General features: G+C 42.9%; 1 protein-coding gene across 4 annotated transcripts in view; it reads left to right on the top strand.

Moving 5' to 3' along the window:
• The window catches only part of GLYCTK (glycerate kinase), a 102,056-nt gene that overhangs the window by 64,200 nt on the left and 19,297 nt on the right, over positions 1-18,559 (top strand). For 3 of the 4 annotated variants that reach the window (XM_069206596.1, XM_069206597.1, XM_069206598.1), the window contains one exon: positions 16,959-17,410. In XM_069206596.1, coding sequence (XP_069062697.1) covers positions 17,016-17,410 — 395 coding nt within the window. In that variant the 5' untranslated portion in view covers positions 16,959-17,015. Of the gene's footprint in view, positions 1-11,709; positions 11,844-16,958; positions 17,411-18,559 lie in introns of those variants that run through there. The other variant, XM_069206599.1, reaches the window with a different exon arrangement.

Raw genomic sequence — 18,559 nt, 5'->3', positions numbered from 1 at the left:
CAGGGTGAGCATGGGTTCATGGGAGGTGACCACTAAGGGGCGGGATAATCTTGACATGCCTTTGTCATCCAGTTCATCCACCACCAATTTTGCTTCCAGAGGGTTATACTCTGGGACCATCGTCAGTCCTTCTTGATAGTAGTCCACAGATATTTGTTTGTCAACTCATTGTATGCTTTTATATGGTCTTGAGAACAAACATTGCTCAGGTGTGATATACTATTCAGGTTCATTTGTGAAACCCCTCCATTTATGCTGCATGGGCAAGCTACGTGGTCCCTTACAGTGGTTACCTCCATCAGGGTGCCATGCCATGCCATTTTAGGTGCATCAGTGCTTTATGCCAGCATATACAGGGAGTGCAGAATTATTAGGCAAATGAGTATTTTGACCACATCATCCTCTTTATGCATGTTGTCTTACTCCAAGCTGTATAGGCTCGAAAGCCTACTACCAATTAAGCATATTAGGCGATGTGCATCTCTGTAATGAGAAGGGGTGTGGTCTAATGACATCAACACCCTATATCAGGTGTGCATAATTATTAGGCAACTTCCTTTCCTTTGGCAAAATGGGTCAAAAGAAGGACTTGACAGGCTCAGAAAAGTCAAAAATAGTGAGATATCTTGCAGAGGGATGCAGCACTCTTAAAATTGCAAAGCTTCTGAAGCGTGATCATCGAACAATCAAGCGTTTCATTCAAAATAGTCAACAGGGTCGCAAGAAGCGTGTGGAAAAACCAAGGCGCAAAATAACTGCCCATGAACTGAGAAAAGTCAAGCGTGCAGCTGCCACGATGCCACTTGCCACCAGTTTGGCCATATTTCAGAGCTGCAACATCACTGGAGTGCCCAAAAGCACAAGGTGTGCAATACTCAGAGACATGGCCAAGGTAAGAAAGGCTGAAAGACGACCACCACTGAACAAGACACACAAGCTGAAACGTCAAGACTGGGCCAAGAAATATCTCAAGACTGATTTTTCTAAGGTTTTATGGACTGATGAAATGAGAGTGAGTCTTGATGGGCCAGATGGATGGGCCCGTGGCTGGATTGGTAAAGGGCAGAGAGCTCCAGTCCGACTCAGACGCCAGCAAGGTGGAGGTGGAGTACTGGTTTGGGCTGGTATCATCAAAGATGAGCTTGTGGGGCCTTTTCGGGTTGAGGATGGAGTCAAGCTCAACTCCCAGTCCTACTGCCAGTTCCTGGAAGACACCTTCTTCAAGCAGTGGTACAGGAAGAAGTCTGCATCCTTCAAGAAAAACATGATTTTCATGCAGGACAATGCTCCATCACACGCGTCCAAGTACTCCACAGCGTGGCTGGCAAGAAAGGGTATAAAAGAAGGAAATCTAATGACATGGCCTCCTTGTTCACCTGATCTGAACCCCATTGAGAACCTGTGGTCCATCATCAAATGTGAGATTTACAAGGAGGGAAAACAGTACACCTCTCTGAACAGTGTCTGGGAGGCTGTGGTTGCTGCTGCACGCAATGTTGATGGTGAACAGATCAAAACACTGACAGAATCCATGGATGGCAGGCTTTTGAGTGTCCTTGCAAAGAAAGGTGGCTATATTGGTCACTGATTTTTTTTTGTTTTGTTTTTGAATGTCCGAAATGTATATTTGTGAATGTTGAGATGTTATATTGGTTTCACTGGTAATAATAAATAATTGAAATGGGTATATATTTTTTTTAGTTGAGTTGCCTAATAATTATGCACAGTAATAGTCACCTGCACACACAGATATCCCCCTAACATAGCTAAAACTAAAAACAAACTAAAAACTACTTCCAAAAATATTCAGCTTTGATATTAATGAGTTTTTTGGGTTCATTGAGAACATGGTTGTTGTTCAATAATGAAATTAATCCTCAAAAATACAACTTGCCTAATAATTCTGCACTCCCTGTAATTGGGATCATGGTGACAGAGGGCAAAGCGTAGGGAATCTCTTTGCCACCAAAACTCATACTTTACTGGGAACATTTAGGATTGGGAAGGGGTGTAGGAAGGAATTGGACATTAAACGGGGAAGAACAATTCAAGTTAAAAAAAAACCCTGAGAGAGGGCTGTTTTAAAGAGGATAGTGCCTAGAAAAGGTTAAAGAAACAGGAAGGCATCCAAAGGAGGCAGATGGGATACTAAGAAAGGGAAAGGGAAAAAGAGGTAAACAACAGCAGTGAAAGCCATTAATGGGAAAATAACAGCTGGTTTTATGGTTTATTTCCTCCTCTGTGAGCTGGAGTTCCTTCAAGCCCGGCCCGAAGTCAGATTCTTCTCAAGAGATGACTAGAGAAGAAGTTAGACCACCATTTCCCCCAGGGGAAAATACAGTCACATTGGAATTGACTTTTGATCATAAGAATAGTTTATTGTCAGGCCTGTCAGCTTTAGGGTGGTCTTCCTCCAGACGCTTTGCCTCTTCTTCTCCATTGTTTTGCTGGACCTATTTTTGTGGCCTCAGGGCTCTGAGCACTTTACCACTGCTAACTAGTGCTAGAGTGCATGTGCTCACTCCTTAAAACATGGTAATATTGGCCTACCCACAATTTGCATATCTAATTTACTAATAAGTCCCCAGTAAAGTGCACTACATGTGCTCAGGCCCTGTAAATTAAATGCTGCTAGTAGGCCTGTAGCACTGTTGTGTCACCCACTTAAGTAGCCCTTTGAACAGATCTAAGGCCAGCTATTGGAGACCCTGAGTGTGCTGTTTACATTGCCATGTCGACTTGGCATTTAAAACCCCTTGGCAAGCCTTAAACCCCCCTTTTATTACTTATAAGTCACCCTTAAGACCCTAAGCGAGGACCTAGGTAGCACACTGAGCTGGATGCTGTGTAATTAAAAGGTTGGACATGTTCTTTTACGTTTTACATGTCTTAGTAGCGGAAAATAAGCTGTAATTCCTGATTGGAAAGGGTAGACCTGCAGGGGTGTGGAATTCTTATAGCCCGGGACATATTGTTTGAGGCCCAGGACAACACAATTTCATATTTACTTTGTCCTTGGGACAGGTAGGCCCAACCCACTGCAGCACAAATCCTTTGGCAGCCAGTTTTCAGTACCACATTATGGAGCAGGGAAGGAAATTGTCTGCTGTTAGGGTAATATTTTTGTCCATAGGCTAATGCTGTTTGAACGTTTATTTATGGTTAATTAATGCAAAGCTTTTATTATTAGGATGAACACTCTAACTAAATGTTGCAAGCTCTGACTGCACTACTAATCGTGGTTCTACTAAAAAACAATATGTACACACGTTTGCAAATCTTAACAATATGAGGCTACGTATAATCCTCCCAGAATGCTCTCTGGCTAAATGCAGTTATTTGCAGAAATTTGAAAGCAAGACTGATGAGTCTTTGCTTTCAAAATAAAATGTTCACAAAAAGATATAACTTGGAAAAAATGTTTTGCTAAACTACTGTCAAATTTTAGGTACCATTTATTTGAAGCATAATTTAGTAAAAAGTATTGATGCATGCTAGTATTTCCAAAAAATATTCATAATGGAAAATCTGTGTAATCAGTTTCAACAAGATTATGGAAAAAAATGAAAATAAACAAGCACTGGCAAAGACAATAGGTCCGACATTGATGGTCAGACTTTTGGTTTTGTCAATATGTGTCTTGTTTTGACATGGCTTTTGTAAAATCTTATTGTTTTGGGAGCTGCTGAGCCCTCACCATTGTAACAAGCATTGGCAAAAAGCAAAAATATTTTTGGTCTCAAAAAGCATACATTAACACAGTAGTTCTTAGCTCTGAACAAAATTACTTTGTGTAATGTGGTTACAGACAGAGTAGAATTTTAACAAAAACAAAAGGTCTTGGTTGATGCCAGACCTCGTTAGGGGCCCAATTCTTTAAAAAAAAGCCACAAAAGTGCCTCCATGGTATATGTCTTTGCATTAGTGCAGATTCACATATTTCATGGACTCACAAGAATTTACAGAAGTAGCCCAGGAAACCATACTCCTACAAAGTGTCCGTGTATTTTAGCGCTGGCAAATATGCATGTGTAGGTTTTCTCATGTGAAAATCTGTTGGTCATTTACAAGTTCACTTTCCCTCCAACCACTTTTTGCGCAACCATAAAAGAAGCTTTACTTCAGCCCTTGTCAGGAGTACGTTTCCAAACATGCAAGTTAGTAGGATTGCACAGACACAAAAGGGCATTTCAACCTTGGCACTACTGCTTACCGCTACCCCCAGCCCCAGTATGTAGATCTGCGGAAAGGTGGCAAAATAAGGAAATTGCTAGTATTAAAGCCCTATTATATTATAAGCCCTGGCATGATCAGAGAGGCTATTTTTGGAGCTCTAATATAATGAGATTGCTGCCATAATTTGTCATTGCACTACATGGCACCAAAGGGACAAGTAGATTTTTACAGGACAAGAAGATGTATGAAGCACCCTGTCCCATGGACAAGTAGATATTTTATTAAATTCTGCACCCCTGTGTATCGGACAATCCAGTACAATTAACCACAGCTTTGATGCAAAACTGAGTACAGGGTCCCCTTGGTTTGGTTTCACCACGACTCTCCAGAAATGTACCCTTGGGAAAGACCCTAAGGCCTTTTTTTAATAAACTTTGAGATATGAGCTCAGACTAGTAATTGCCCCTCCGAATGCCGGAGTCACTATCTAGCATGTCAGTTAGTTGGAGAAACTCAGGCCACATATCAGTCTGCTAATGTCAGAGCGGTTATAGTAGAAAGACTAGGGGTTGCTGAAGAAACCTACAGACTTAAGGTTAGGCAAGAGTGGGTTAGTCTTCCAAATACCTGTAGAAGTCTTGTTGTTTTTTTAAATTGAAAGACCCTGTTGACTGGTAGCTAAAACCTCATGTAGCCACCAAAGAAGAAATAATAAATATATCATGAACAATTTTTTGAGGCTTTGCCCATTCAAATCGAAGAGTGGTTAAGACAGCACCCTAAAAAACCTTTTCCTCAAGCCCAGCCCGGTAAAAGGGAGCAAAGAACAAGAGAAGATGATAAAAGGCCCGACATTCATAGACGACAAGCAGATTCTTTAGACAAGCCAATCCATCTTGTTTTAAGGTTCCTACATTAGTCAGCTCCCCAATAGGTGCAGGAAATTCTCCAGTGTCTGGAAGCTTTGAGTGTGGAGAATGGGGCCATATATGCCAGGTTCTGTTGGAAAAAGAAAGAAGCAGAGGATCCCATGGAAACTGGGGGAAGTCCGGAGATCCATGTATTGCACATGAGAACCTAGAGGTAGCCTCTGTTTTCCCTTGCAGGTGAATAATCAGGTTGACATCGCCTTGTTAAAATCAGGTTGAAGATGACCATTAGTAAGGATTAGTTTAGTGCTCCATCATCAAATCAGTTATCTGAAAAGAAGTGTAATAGGGAGTGTTCATTGGGATCAAAAAGAGTATTTCCTCAGTAACCAGTTACTTCTGGTTTAGTTGATTCTGGAAACAGACAGCACTCACTTCCTTGCCCTCTTCGAAAACGTGTTAAAGAAAAGGTATGACTGGCTCAAGGACGCCCAATTTCTTCCATAAAGGCATTAGTTCAGCGAGCCATCAGATCAGTGAGCTATCAGATACCTAAGAAGAGTAAGTGAGAAGGTCAGACAAAAAGAAGGGGACTTTTGAAATACACCACTCCATCAAGAGCCTTAGCAGCTAGACAGAAATGTCAGAACTGCACAATTGAAGGACCCTATCTTGCAGTTTTGCATAGGAACAAGTCCAAGAAGAAGAAGGAACTCTTCCTCAGGTAAGACCAACCATCTTACACATAGTGGGGTACTGTATAAGGTAGGAAAGGAGGGACAGACACCCCATTCGATAGTACCACAAGACTTTGGAGACAGCATATTTTTCTCTGCTTATTCTCACTTCTTGGCTGGACACTTTGGTTTAGAACAAATGGCCCAAAATAGTTTAGAACAATTATATGCCTGGCATCTATGATCAGATAAAACAATATATTGTGAGGAATCACCAGTCTGTAAGAAAGAAACCTTATAAGCCCTTTAGGGTACCACTTGAGCAAAGGTACATTATAGGCCCCCCCTTCCAAACCTCTCTGGGAAATGGAAGCGCAACTGACTGGGTCTCAAATAGTAGAACAGCTAGAAACCTTACACCCATTTAAAGATTTTTTTAGAGGTGCCATTTAATCTCACGCCAAATCAAAACTGGATCAGGAAGGGTAATACGACAGTGGCCCTGTAAGAACCCGGAAGTCCACAGAAAGGCTATACAACAGGAAGTGGAGAAAATGTTGGACTTAGGGGTCATAGAAGCCTCCTATAGTGCCTTTACCACAAATTGATGAGTTATTGAGCAACTATGGTAGTCCAGGCATATAACCCCTACTGATGAAACTAAAGAGTACTGGCAAATCCCATTGACACAGGAAGACCAAGAGAAAATCGCCTTCATCTCTCTACAGGGTATGTTTGAGATTTCACTGGGTTACCCCTTGGCTTGAATGGGGCTGTTGCTATTTTTCAGCTGCTAATAAATCATATACTGGGTCCACACCAGGAACATTCTTGTTCTTATTTGGATGATCTAATAATTGTTAGTAAAGCGTGGGAAGAATACAACAAACACTTACCTTTAAGTCCTTAGAATATGGTACCCAGGGCCTTTAAGTTAAATGTCACTTGTGGACTGCAGCAGGTATTGTGCCACTACTGCAGTGATAAAGTGAAACATGGCCCTAGGCCTCCTGCCACTGCCAAGTCCAAACCTTTCTTTTTAATATGTATAAGTCACCACTAAGGTAGGCCTTAGCATCCATTAGGCAAGGTGCAGTATAATAAAAGGAAGGCCACGTTTCTTTTATGTTTTACATGTCCTGATAGTGAAAACTCACCATTGTCATTTTCACTGTGGCAAGGTTGGTAGTCCCATTGACTAACATCGGGTTATACTGGCATAACCGCTAAGTGCTTACTTCCATTTGGAAACACCAAAAATAGTACTTTGAGGTATCAAATTAATGCTTACATTTATTCCAAAATATTGCTAAAGTCGGATTTAAGGTAAATCCTAATATAAAGCTAACTTTAGAATGCCAGCACTTTCATGCTCAAACTTTCTAGTAGATGCTTATGATTACGTACAGCAGTAATCACCATAGACAACCTGTTGCTCTTCTGCCAGGAGGCGTGAATAGCTCCCAGGAAAGGGGAAAAGGCTTGTTGGTGTGGGGAGGTGTGACTACCTCCTGACAGGATGGCCAGATGACTGTGGCCACAGATGGCCAAGCTTCAAAGGGTCATCCACCTGTCACAGGCAAAAGTGGGTCACACTTTAGGCTGCCCTCTCCTTAGTCTAGGTAGACAGGCTGGCATGTCTTCCAGGGGCAGGAAACCTGTTGCAGAACTGGTTATCCAGGAGGAGTTGGTCATTATTCTGGACACACCCAGGAGTGTGCACATAGCTCTGGCTAGGGGAAGAAAGGTTCTGACATTTCGGACTTGGGCAGAGAAATACACTGTAGGACTGTTTAGTGCCAGTCCCGCAGGAAGTGATTCAATGGGGGGTAGGGTTGCCTGTGGGAATATTACCCTCATTGGCCAGGGAGTTCTCCCCACCCACAAACTCAAAACTGGCATAAAAGAGGCACCCCTTGGTACCAGCCTGAGAATACTATGGACTTGGAAAGAACAGAAAAAGGACTCCACTTGCTGAACCTGTCGACCTCAGAAAGAAAGACTGCACCAAGGAGGACTGCACCTGCTGAACCAAAGAGAGGCCTTCGGAAAGGGAGGACTGCGCCTGCTGTTAAAGTTGTGGAGGGAGTTCTTGATCTCCTCCCATTTGTGCCAAAGACCTGTGAGTGGCCTCCATGGGCTAGTTGGCCGGCCTCACGTTAAGCTGCGGGAACACAAAAGCTAAAGAAGCCCTGCACAGTGCCCAGCTGAGCAGATACAAGAGTTACAACTGCCTCATAGGTCCTGGGTCCTTGACTGGTGGTAGGATGTACTCTTTCTCCTGATAAGAGCTGCAGTTTTTGAGCCTAAAGCTCACGGATAATGGTTTTTGAAAAAGAACCTGTTACTATAACAATACGGCCCTCATCATGAGTGCGGCGGTCTTAAGACCGCCACACTCGCGTTGGTGGTCTTACCGCTGTGGGCCCGGCGGTCAAGTGTGCTGTATTACAAGACTGGCGCCACAATGCCACAAGTACCGCCAGGACAGTCGGACCGCTGGGCCAGAGGTTAGTACCTCTGGCCAGGCGACAGCTGTAAGACTGCCGGCGGTATTACAACGCAGCAAACCACCAGGCTTTCTGCGGCAATCACCCCACCACTAAAACCCTGGCAGTAACGCACCCAGCTACAGGAATCCCTATTTCTGTCACCGGCACACACACATCCACACACCTGCAAACACCCCCCCACCCATCCACACACACACCCAAACGCACGCATACATCCAGACACCCCCACTCGCTCACTCACAAACATCCACTCAGACACCCCCATTCTCGTACGCTGACAGATACCCCCACCCCTCTGCATACAAACACACACACACTCGCACCCAACACCTTCCCTCCCCTCTGCTTCCATTCAGACACATAAACCCTCCACACACACATACACACACGCACACACATACCGCTACACATACACACACACACCACACACATGCACACAACACCCCACCTCCTCCCTCCCCCCTTTTGAACGGTCCACCTACCTGTCTCGGTGAGGTAGTCATCTGGGAGTGGATGTGTCTCTGCGTTTTCCACCGCCAGAACCTCACCGCCATTCAGGAAACCGCCACGCCTTATTACGTATCGTAATACGGTGGGCGGAGTCCTGTTGCCGGGGTGGTGCTGGCAGTGGAAACGCCTCTCTTCCGCTGTCGGACAGGCCGACGGTGTCTGATTTCCACCTGTTTACTTCTGACACCCGCAACTTTGGCGGTCTTGTGAAAATACCACCAAAGTCGTAATGAGGGTCTGTATCTACTCTGCTCCAAGTTGTGGTCGAAGCCTACCTGGGATGCTGACTTCAGATTGCACCAACTGAAAGGTTTCACCGGTTTGAGGATAGCCTGAAACCTCTGTCAAGAACCAAGACTGGACTTCTCCCGTCTACTAACGTTGAGCCCAGCACTGGATCCAATCTGTAGAGGACCCCACCAAAAAGCCCTGTTGATGAAGAAAAGAACCATAAAAGAATTTAAATGCATAGGTAAAGGTTTGTTGGGGACCTACCTGGCCCCTGCATCTAACTGGCACTCCATTGCAGTTGGCGTGAAAGTTTGATCTTTGCTCCGATCCCCACGTTTGAGGCATATAGAAACTAATGAAATACATTGGTTTCTGAAACTTTTTGAATGAATTTCAGTGATTCTTCAGTTCCCTTCATCAGATTTTTGTTGTTTTGGTGTCTACCTAAAGAAAAAAATATGTACTATTTTCATAAATTGGAGTGGGCTTTTTATTGTGTTGTGTTTTCTACTTATTGACTGTTGTGGTACTGATAACTGTTTTACACTTGTGTTCCTTTGAGTTAAGCCAGACTGCTTTGTATCACAACTATCCAGGACTGAGTTAAGGTTTTAATTAAAGTAACCTAACTGGATCTGATACAGAATAGTGACATTATTACTTAGTGAAGTCTCCAAACCATCTCAACTAATAATCCACTTTCTCACAACATTAAGTGAGAAAGAACAATTCAAAAACTCTAAGGGGGGACAGATTTAAACAGGTTGTACTCATGAAGGATATCACCTAGAAAAGGTTAAGGAAGCTGGAAAGCATCAAGAGGAGGCAAATGGGATACTAAGAAAGGAAAGGAAAAGAGAAAAAACCAGAGTGCTGAAAGCCATTAATGGGAAATTAACTTACCTGATTCTCTGGTTTCTTTCTTCTGAGGGTGGGAGTTCCTTCAAGTCTAGTCTGAGGGTGAATTCTCCTGGAGGAAGGAAAGAAGAATAGGTTGGACCACCATTTCCCTGACGGGAAAATAAAGAGACAGTAGCATTGGAATTTACTTTTGATCATAAGAATAAACTTTATTGTACAATAAATATTTAAGTATCCTGACCCTAGTGCATAATTTACTGGTGTACTAGGCTGAACCCGCAACAGACTTGGTGTCAGAAGTGGCATCTGGGAGTCCTAAAGACGTAGAAAATGTATGTCCTAGTATACCAGTTAGGAGAGGCACAGCAAAAACTGGGATGGGCCTTAGAAAGACAAACAAGACACACCCTTTTTGGTTAGGCCAACTTTGCAACAAAGAATATCCATTGCAATAGAAATGTGCATTCTCAATCTGTATGTTTCATGTCAAATTCCGAATGGGGCAGCACATTTTCCAGACCGCAGCTGGGGACATAGGTTTTAATAGCTGGGCCGCTGTGCTGGAATGGATGATCAGTTTGTGACACCTCAATTTCCTTACATCTCAGGAGGCCTGAGATACATTCCTGACCTCTAAGGGTAAGTTCCCTCAGGATAACAGACTCGTCAATGTCCCGAGAGGGTCTATGACTCTGATAACCTTACTTGACTTACCAGAAGTAGGTAAATAATTTGTGCTACTATTCCACACTCCCAGGTCGGACCACTAGAAATTCATTTTTAAAAATGGGAAAGTGGTTGTGCCTCTGAAACATGGAACAAAAAATGGAGTGGTCACATGTTAAAGAGGTCTGTAATTATGCTAGGTTTATCAATTAACCCAATTCAAGGACATTAAGTATACCGGGCCTTATTTAGAGTTTGGCAGACTGCAACAAATGAGGCAGAGTTTCCAGTCAGCCAAACTCTGGGTTCACCCCCTTTAAGTAGAATCAGGTGAACCATCATGTTTCTGCTGGTGCAACATCCGGTGACTCTGCCAATCGAATCCTTAAATCACTGGCCCCCACACATCAGGTCATCAGTTTAAGTACCTCAGATTGTTTGTACTTTTTAGAGTGGATGCTCTAACTCACTTTTTTCTGTGTTTGAAACTGTGAGAAAAAGCCTGCCGGGTTTAACAGAAAAAAATAAAAATGACACCCACATGCTGGGAGAAAACACCCAGCATGTCATGGCCATTCATGGTTTGTGTTTCAAAAACAAGCTCCGGCATTATTGAAAAACCAAAACCTTTTTGCTTATCAAAGCTACAGTACCTTCAGAGGAGCAGGCAGTGATCTCTAATTATGGCAGGCGGTTATCCACCAGGACAGCAGCTTGCCTGCCAAACTCCACATAAGTCCTATTGTCTCCATTCCCAAACTTTTTCCCTACAAATCATTGTTTTTAGGTGTATTTGTCTAATCAGTTAGATAGGAGCAAAGCAATGCTACAACACCCAGAATGCATTTGGTTATCACATGAATATCCAGGACTGGAAACACTATCCATAAAGAACTAAAGGGAGGTAGACCCCCATGTGTCCATGACTAGTTTGCCTATGATTACATTTGCCAGAGCTGAAAATTACCCTAAAGGTCGCGTCCTGAAGGCCACATTTTCCAAGTCCTTTGGGAATGCTCTAAATCCACTCTGTTCTGGAGCTACATCACTGATCCTACATTTTACAGGACTGAATAAATTGTCACTCCTAAGTAGTACTCATTAAGTACACATCCATTTACTCTGATCTTAGCAATATGGTGCTGCAATTAATTGATGTTTCACTTTGTAGTGCCGGCTGAGGTACGACTCTGGAGTGACTATCCGAGAGTGGTAGGCCACCAGGAGTCATCCTATGTGGAGGGGGTGGAGCTGAAGTTAAGGACTTTCATCTTGTCTGAATTGAGTTTGACGCAGCTTCTCTTCATCCATTCAGCAATGGCCTTCATTCCTTCGTGGAGGTAGGTTTCGGCGGAGTCCTTGGTGAGGGAGAGAATCAGCTGGGTGTCGTCGGCTTATGAGATGATGTTGAGGTTGTGGGATCGGGCGATGTTAGCGAGCGGGCCATGTAGATGGTGAGGAAGGTTGGGCTGAGGGACAAACCATGGGGTACGCCGCAGATGATTTCAGTGGCCTTCGAGCGGAATGGGGGGAGGCGGACTCTCTGTGTTCTGCCGGTGAGAAAGGAGGTGACCCAGTTCAGGGCTCTGTCGTGGATTCCAGCATTTCTGAGGCGTGAGCGTAGGGTGTGGTGGCAGACGGTGTTGAACGCGGCCGAGAGGTCCAGGAGGATGAGGGCCGCGGTTTCGCCGCTGTCCAGTATGGTGCTGATGTCATCGGTGGCAACAATGAGGGCAGTTTTGGTGCTGTAGTTGCTGCGGAATCCAGATTAGGAAGGATCCAGGGTGCGGTTTTCCTCTAGGAAGCAGGTTAGTTGTCTGTTGACTGCCTTCTCGATTATTTTTGCCGGGAAGGGGAGCAGGGAGATAGGCTGGAAGTTCTTGAGGTCTTTGGGTCCGCCTTAGGTTTTTTGAGGAGGGTGTTGATCTCGCCGTGTTTCCAGCTCTCCGGGAAGGTGGCAGACTCGATGGCGCTGTTTATGATCGAGAATAATATTCATATATTCATGCATCACCAAAAACACTGGACTCTCAAGAGTGCCTTTTATGGAGCATCTATTTCCTCTTGGAACTCAATCCTCGTTGATCTGAGATGTTCAGAAGACTGTCTCCAGTTCTGCAAAAAGTGAAAAACACACCTATTTAAACTTTACAATACCTAGTTTCAGTATCCAACATACTAACTAATTATCCATTAATTATTCTGTGTCTTTTCTCCCCTTTGCCTTTGCAAACCCAACATTGTGAGAATATACAAAATTCAGCTCATGTCCAAGTAGTAGCTGATTCCAGTAGGGCTCAGACTGTTAGTTGCCAGTGGCAATCTACATTCCCACCATCACAGCAGTGCAAAGCAGACAGTGAACATTGCAACGGTGCAGTGCAGGGGCTCCCCTGTGGCACCCTGCACCTGTTTTCCCCCAGCCTTTTCATGGCGGTGTTACTGCCATGAAAAGGCTGGCAGAGATCAAGGTCATAATAGGCAGGGCAGTGCTGCAAGCAGCGTTGCCCTGGCGGATTAGGATCTCTGCCACCGCCAGACCACCAGGATCCAAGATCCTGGTGGAGCTGGCGGTTCCCTGACGGTCGGACTGTCAGGGTTGTTATATGGCGTTTGGACCGCTCTATAGATGACAGTCCTGACCGCCACACTCATAATGAGGTTGTAAGTGTGTGCAGAATGTAGGCGCTACTTGGACAGAGGCTGTTCCCTGACGGTCGGACTGTCAGGGTTGTTGTATTGCGGTTGGACTGCTGCATAGACGGCGGTCCAAACCGCCACACTCATAATGAGGCCGTAAGTGTGTGCAGAGTGTGGGCGCTACTTGGACAGAGGCTCCTGGGTTGTGACACCTATGCTACGTGAAGCACACAACAGAAATCATATGAACTACAACTCCCAATATACTGCGAGACTCTGTCAAGACTTAAGTTGGCCATATTGTTCCCTTGGATGTATGTTTCTTGTGATGTATGGCATTCATTGCTAGGCAATCAATCTTGGTGTTGCTGCAGCCGGAACCCCTGTTCTGTATCGCTTTGAGTTATTAAAATGGTGCATTTTCACTCAATGTGACCTCATTCTTAGATCCACTGAGTGAGTATAATTTTGTTACTTTCACTTTGGTCTTGACCTTCACCCTTGATATCACTGAACCAGAACATACTATTGCAGCATTTTTTAGGTTTCAATCAATACCATATTTTTGAGTCAGTCGTTTCTCAACCTTATACAGATGTCCCTCAGTTTGTCTGTCCTGGTGAAAATCCTACATTTTAAAAGAGGTCGAAACATCGCTGAAAAATAAGACACAAAGACTTAGCAAAAGAGATGTCTTTTACTAGACTCCAGGCTAATATTACTTTAAAACAGCATTGGTAAGTTAATGGACCCAAGACGTGTGTCTCTTATATATAGCCACTCTATATGTTTATCATATTTCTCCTCTCCTTTGTGTGATCGCTGGGGACACAAAGCTCTTACCCTCTCACTACCTTGTGCTAAGTACTAAAAGTTTATCTAAGAATAAAAACTGTTTGTCTTAATTGTTTATGGAAAATAATCGTGTTGTTACTGAATGATATAGGGTAGACTACAATTCTCTTCTCCTTACATTAAGTGTTCTTAGTGTTAAATTGACAGATTAAACAGTACTTGAGTCCGTAGCCAACATAAAAACAGAAATGCTTGCATGGCAAAAATATGCATTATAATTTGTTGTGCATGAAACGATTGCTGAACGTAGCATCAGAAAGCCATGAAGGCCTGGGAAAATGAACAACATTTCCCACTGCAAAGAGATGTTGGCGGTTCCGATGATCAGAGGTTTCAACAGCTAGTAGTTTTTAGGTCGAGCATTCGAGACCTCTTGTATATACTTTAGTATATACTTCTATACTTCTTTGTGGGGTCTCTGCTTTTTCACTAGTTTGTTTCAGTGTCCTTAAAAAATCCTTGCTTGCTAGTGGTCAATCCTTGCTCTTTGTCCTACCTTTTCCACAGTTGTACACTCCCCTGGAGCATGGCCCTAGTACTTGTACCCTTCCACTTGTGCCTATGAAGCATGTGCTTAGGGATTACTTTGTTCAAAGGCTAATAGCATTTGACCAGAGCGCTGGATGCTTCAGTGGCCCCAGTCTGTTTCTGTTAACAGGGCTCTAGTCTATTACTTACTTTTCATCTGCAGTGATGTGTGACTTTGTTTATTCCATTCATTACTCTCCCTCACACATTTTCTGTTCTTGCATTACAAATGCTTGTTCCTTTTGCCTGGCTCTGCGAGCAATCAGCAGCGCTTTGAACCGGCTGCTTATGTCAGCTGTTTTACTTTTTATTTTCAGTTTGTGGCAAGAAAACGCTAATAGCTGAAACTCGAGCGAGCACGAGACCTATTGCAGTTCAAATGCTTGTTTTGATGGTAGTGTACTAGAGTAAATGCTCCTGAGCACCGTATCGGACCCTGAATTATTCGAATTTTGAACATGTATCTCATCACAACAGTTTGAAAAACCAATTACATTTTAGCCAGATTAATTGTTAACGTGTTCTACTTAGTTAATTATTTACTAAATTATTTACTAAAGCTGAATGCTTTAGTAGTGCAAACGTTTAAATATCAGGCAGAAATGTAATTATTCTTTACCACACCTAATATACCATATCCTACTTAACCGACTATATCCACCTACTGCACCCAGCTACCATGCCTACTAACCATAACTTCCTACCGTACATTCCATAATGTATATACTTACTTACGATACCTTCCATTGCTACAATGCCTACCCTACGTAACCTATTATACTTAACCTACTTAACATACCTAAGCAAATATACACAATTTATCATACTTACTTACCATACCTATCTGGCATACTTTTTATAACTGCCACATACCTATAGTACCTTGCCTACAATAACTCACATACCTTTCATACTTACTCTTCAAAACCTAACCTATCATACCTACCATATCTGTCAGACCACCCATAGCTACCTACCTACTATACTTAATCTTCCATACCATACTAACTTACGATGCCTACCCACCATACTTAACATATCTGATTTACCACCATGCGAATCATAGCTAACCTACCATACCTTACCTACCTGTATTACATAATTTACCATTCCTAACCATATCTAACCTTTCATGCCCAGTAAACCTGAGCTACCTGTACATCTGTAGTGTGTTTATTTTATGCCTGCCCTGAGGCATGTGTAGCTTCTTTTTCAAAGGGGTGAGTAGTGCCTATGTGGTCTCTCGTAGCAGTTAAGGTGCTTCAGCCTGCTACAGAACGCACTTGTGTCTAACTTGAGGGTCCTTCAGTAATAACCTCTGGCACTGCAGCATCCATTTGGAAAATGCTGATTTTGAAGGGTATGAAAACCTGAACACCGTTGCCAGTGCTTGTTTTCTTCCTCATAATGTTATTTTAAGCACCGTCATTAGCTGCTACACCAGTCTGTACCTGTGACACGTGCTCTTATCCCTGTTTGCTTGAAGATGAAGTCTACAATCTGTTTCTTGTTTGTTTACATCATGTATGCCAGTACTCTGCAAGGGGTGCTTCACGTGTAATCGGTTGTTGATATGCACAGCGTGCTGACACCTTTCCTGTTAGTTGTGCTTTATATAAATGTGATATAAATAAGTAAGTAAAGAGAGTAGTCCTGAAATTGAAAATTTAATACTGGCTAAAAGATGCTGAGAATCCATCTCGGATCTGTAAAAACAAAATGACGCATGTATCATTTTGTAGGCATGCAAATGTCATCACATTGCACCTCTTTTTGCTGCATAGCACAGCCAAAAGTAATTAGCAAAACCAATACATCTCAAAGGAGAAAGACACTGGATTTGCCAATGCTTGTTTTATCTGATGAAATGTGAAGGAGAAAGTATCAGATATACTCGTAATCACAATTCAACCATATACTTTTGTTTACACAAAATCGAGATCACTTGATAGCTTGTAATAGGGCCTTGGATTTAAAACCAGAACATCAGCTCTCTGTCTACCTTTTAAATAAATGGTTTCTTTGATGGAGGTTATGAGGGTTGGAGGGTCTTCGTGTCAAAAATATTTCTACAGTAAAAAAAAATTAATTCATTGCGAAACAAACAGTGTAAGAAATGTGAAGGGAAAAAAAGGGCAGGAAAATGAAAACTGATAAATTAAAAAATTATTCTGGTGGTGAGCTGTAGTTTTCTGCAGAATCCAGAAAGGTGTCGATTCTTTAGAATCTACTTTTGATGTTGACTTGTTTAATTTTAAGGATTCCATCGTGTATGTACAATATTCGCAAAAGCCTTCGGCCACTAAAGAGATCGGCCCAGTGCACAAGACAAAGATATAAAAACATCTTTAAATAAGCAGTGGAGAAGTGACGGCTGGTGGGGATATGCATTGCTAACTCTGTTGATTTTTTTGCTCTGTTCTGTGCTGCAGGCGAAGTAAAAATGTCCAGCTGGGGGAAACAGATGCCTTGCATGTGATTCCTGCACAATGGCGCTTGTCCTGACAAACTTCAACAAGTTCAGTCGAGTATCAGTGAAAAGGACCTGGATAACGCGGATCTCCAGCAACAGAACCAGCATCTCAAACCACTGCAACATGTCCACCCAGGAGCACGGCCTGCGGATATTTGCCAGGGCTGTCCAAGCGGTCCTGCCAGACTCAATCATGAGGAAGAGCCTCAGCCTGGAGAAGGGAGGCTCTCCGAGACTTTTTGTGGGAGAAAAAGAGTTTTCTGGCTACAAGAGTCTGCATCTAGTGGGTTTTGGCAAGGCAGTGCTGGGTATGGCAGCTACAGCAGAAGACATTCTTGGAGATCATCTAGTGCAGGGAATAATTAGCATTCCACTGGGTATGCAGTACTCTCTACGTAAAGCAGGAAAAGGGTAAGAGAATATTGTAGAATGCAGGCTTTACAAGGACTAGGATTGGTGTATGCGTTGGAGTGGCAAACATTCTGCTTAGTGATTTTCTTAGGTCTGGTTGATAGTGCAGCTGTTTGCATAACATATTATTAACAATGCTTTGTAACATGCATTTAGGTGGCTTTGGCTCCAACCACAGGAACATTTCTCTCACCTCAGGCTATTGGCTGTTTGGTGTATCATTTCACCTTCTACAAGTGACTACTTTAAAGCTCAGAAGTACACAGAATGATGATGCGTTACATTTTTGTATCTCAAAGATGCACTGTTTACAGAAAGTAATCATATTTTGTTTTTTTCACCGTAGCATGTTTTTTCATGTTTTAGGATGGACAGGTTTTGTGAATGCTTGTTTGCTCAGGTCATGTTATTGGTCTGAAAGTCAGGGAGACTTAGGATTGAATTGGCTTGTAAACGAAACTCTACTATCACACCTTGAGGTGATCCGACCATTATGATGTCTAGAGCTGAACGTGAGCACTCTTCTCGTATCCCTAGAGTTATCTCTCCAGAGAGGTGTTGATGGGATGATAGCTGATTTCTTCTGATAGGCATAGATGTGACTAAGTTTGAAAAGGAGTGGGCAATCTGTCTTAGAAGGACTCAGAACAAACTCTAATTTCCTGAGCAATATTGATTATTTATGCTGTAATTGATGTGCTCCTATGAGGGCAGTTCCATTGCTGCTATCTTCCTTTTATGATGCAAGCATGTAGTACCTCAGACTATCTCCTGCAAGTTAAGAATTTTACACTCTTGCTTATGCTGCTACTTGATGGTGTCTCGGAAGTCACCAGTGCTGAAGAACGTTTTTTGTTTGTTTTTTTACAAAAAAACACAACTTATATTTATATCCCAGGGTAGCAATGCATACATCGTCGTAAGTATTTGCGTTTACAGTGTAAGTTGCAAAACCATAACTTTCGTTGTCACTTCAGGTATAAATCATACAGCACAATTTTTACAAAGAAAGGAGATACATAAACGAAAGAGAAGTGCCTTTTTCCAGGACCCCAGGACTCGGATCGTTTTCATTGCTTATTCGTCCAGTTACTTGGACGAGTTTAGATTGTAAATCACATGCCATGATCTGATGAGTAGGATTCAGTG

Source organism: Pleurodeles waltl, chromosome 9, assembly GCF_031143425.1.
Source record: "Pleurodeles waltl isolate 20211129_DDA chromosome 9, aPleWal1.hap1.20221129, whole genome shotgun sequence".
In the NCBI taxonomy this organism is placed as follows: Eukaryota; Metazoa; Chordata; class Amphibia; order Caudata; family Salamandridae; genus Pleurodeles; species Pleurodeles waltl.
The sequence above is the reverse complement of the archived record's forward strand: the minus strand, read 5'-3'. Positions and strand labels throughout refer to the sequence as shown.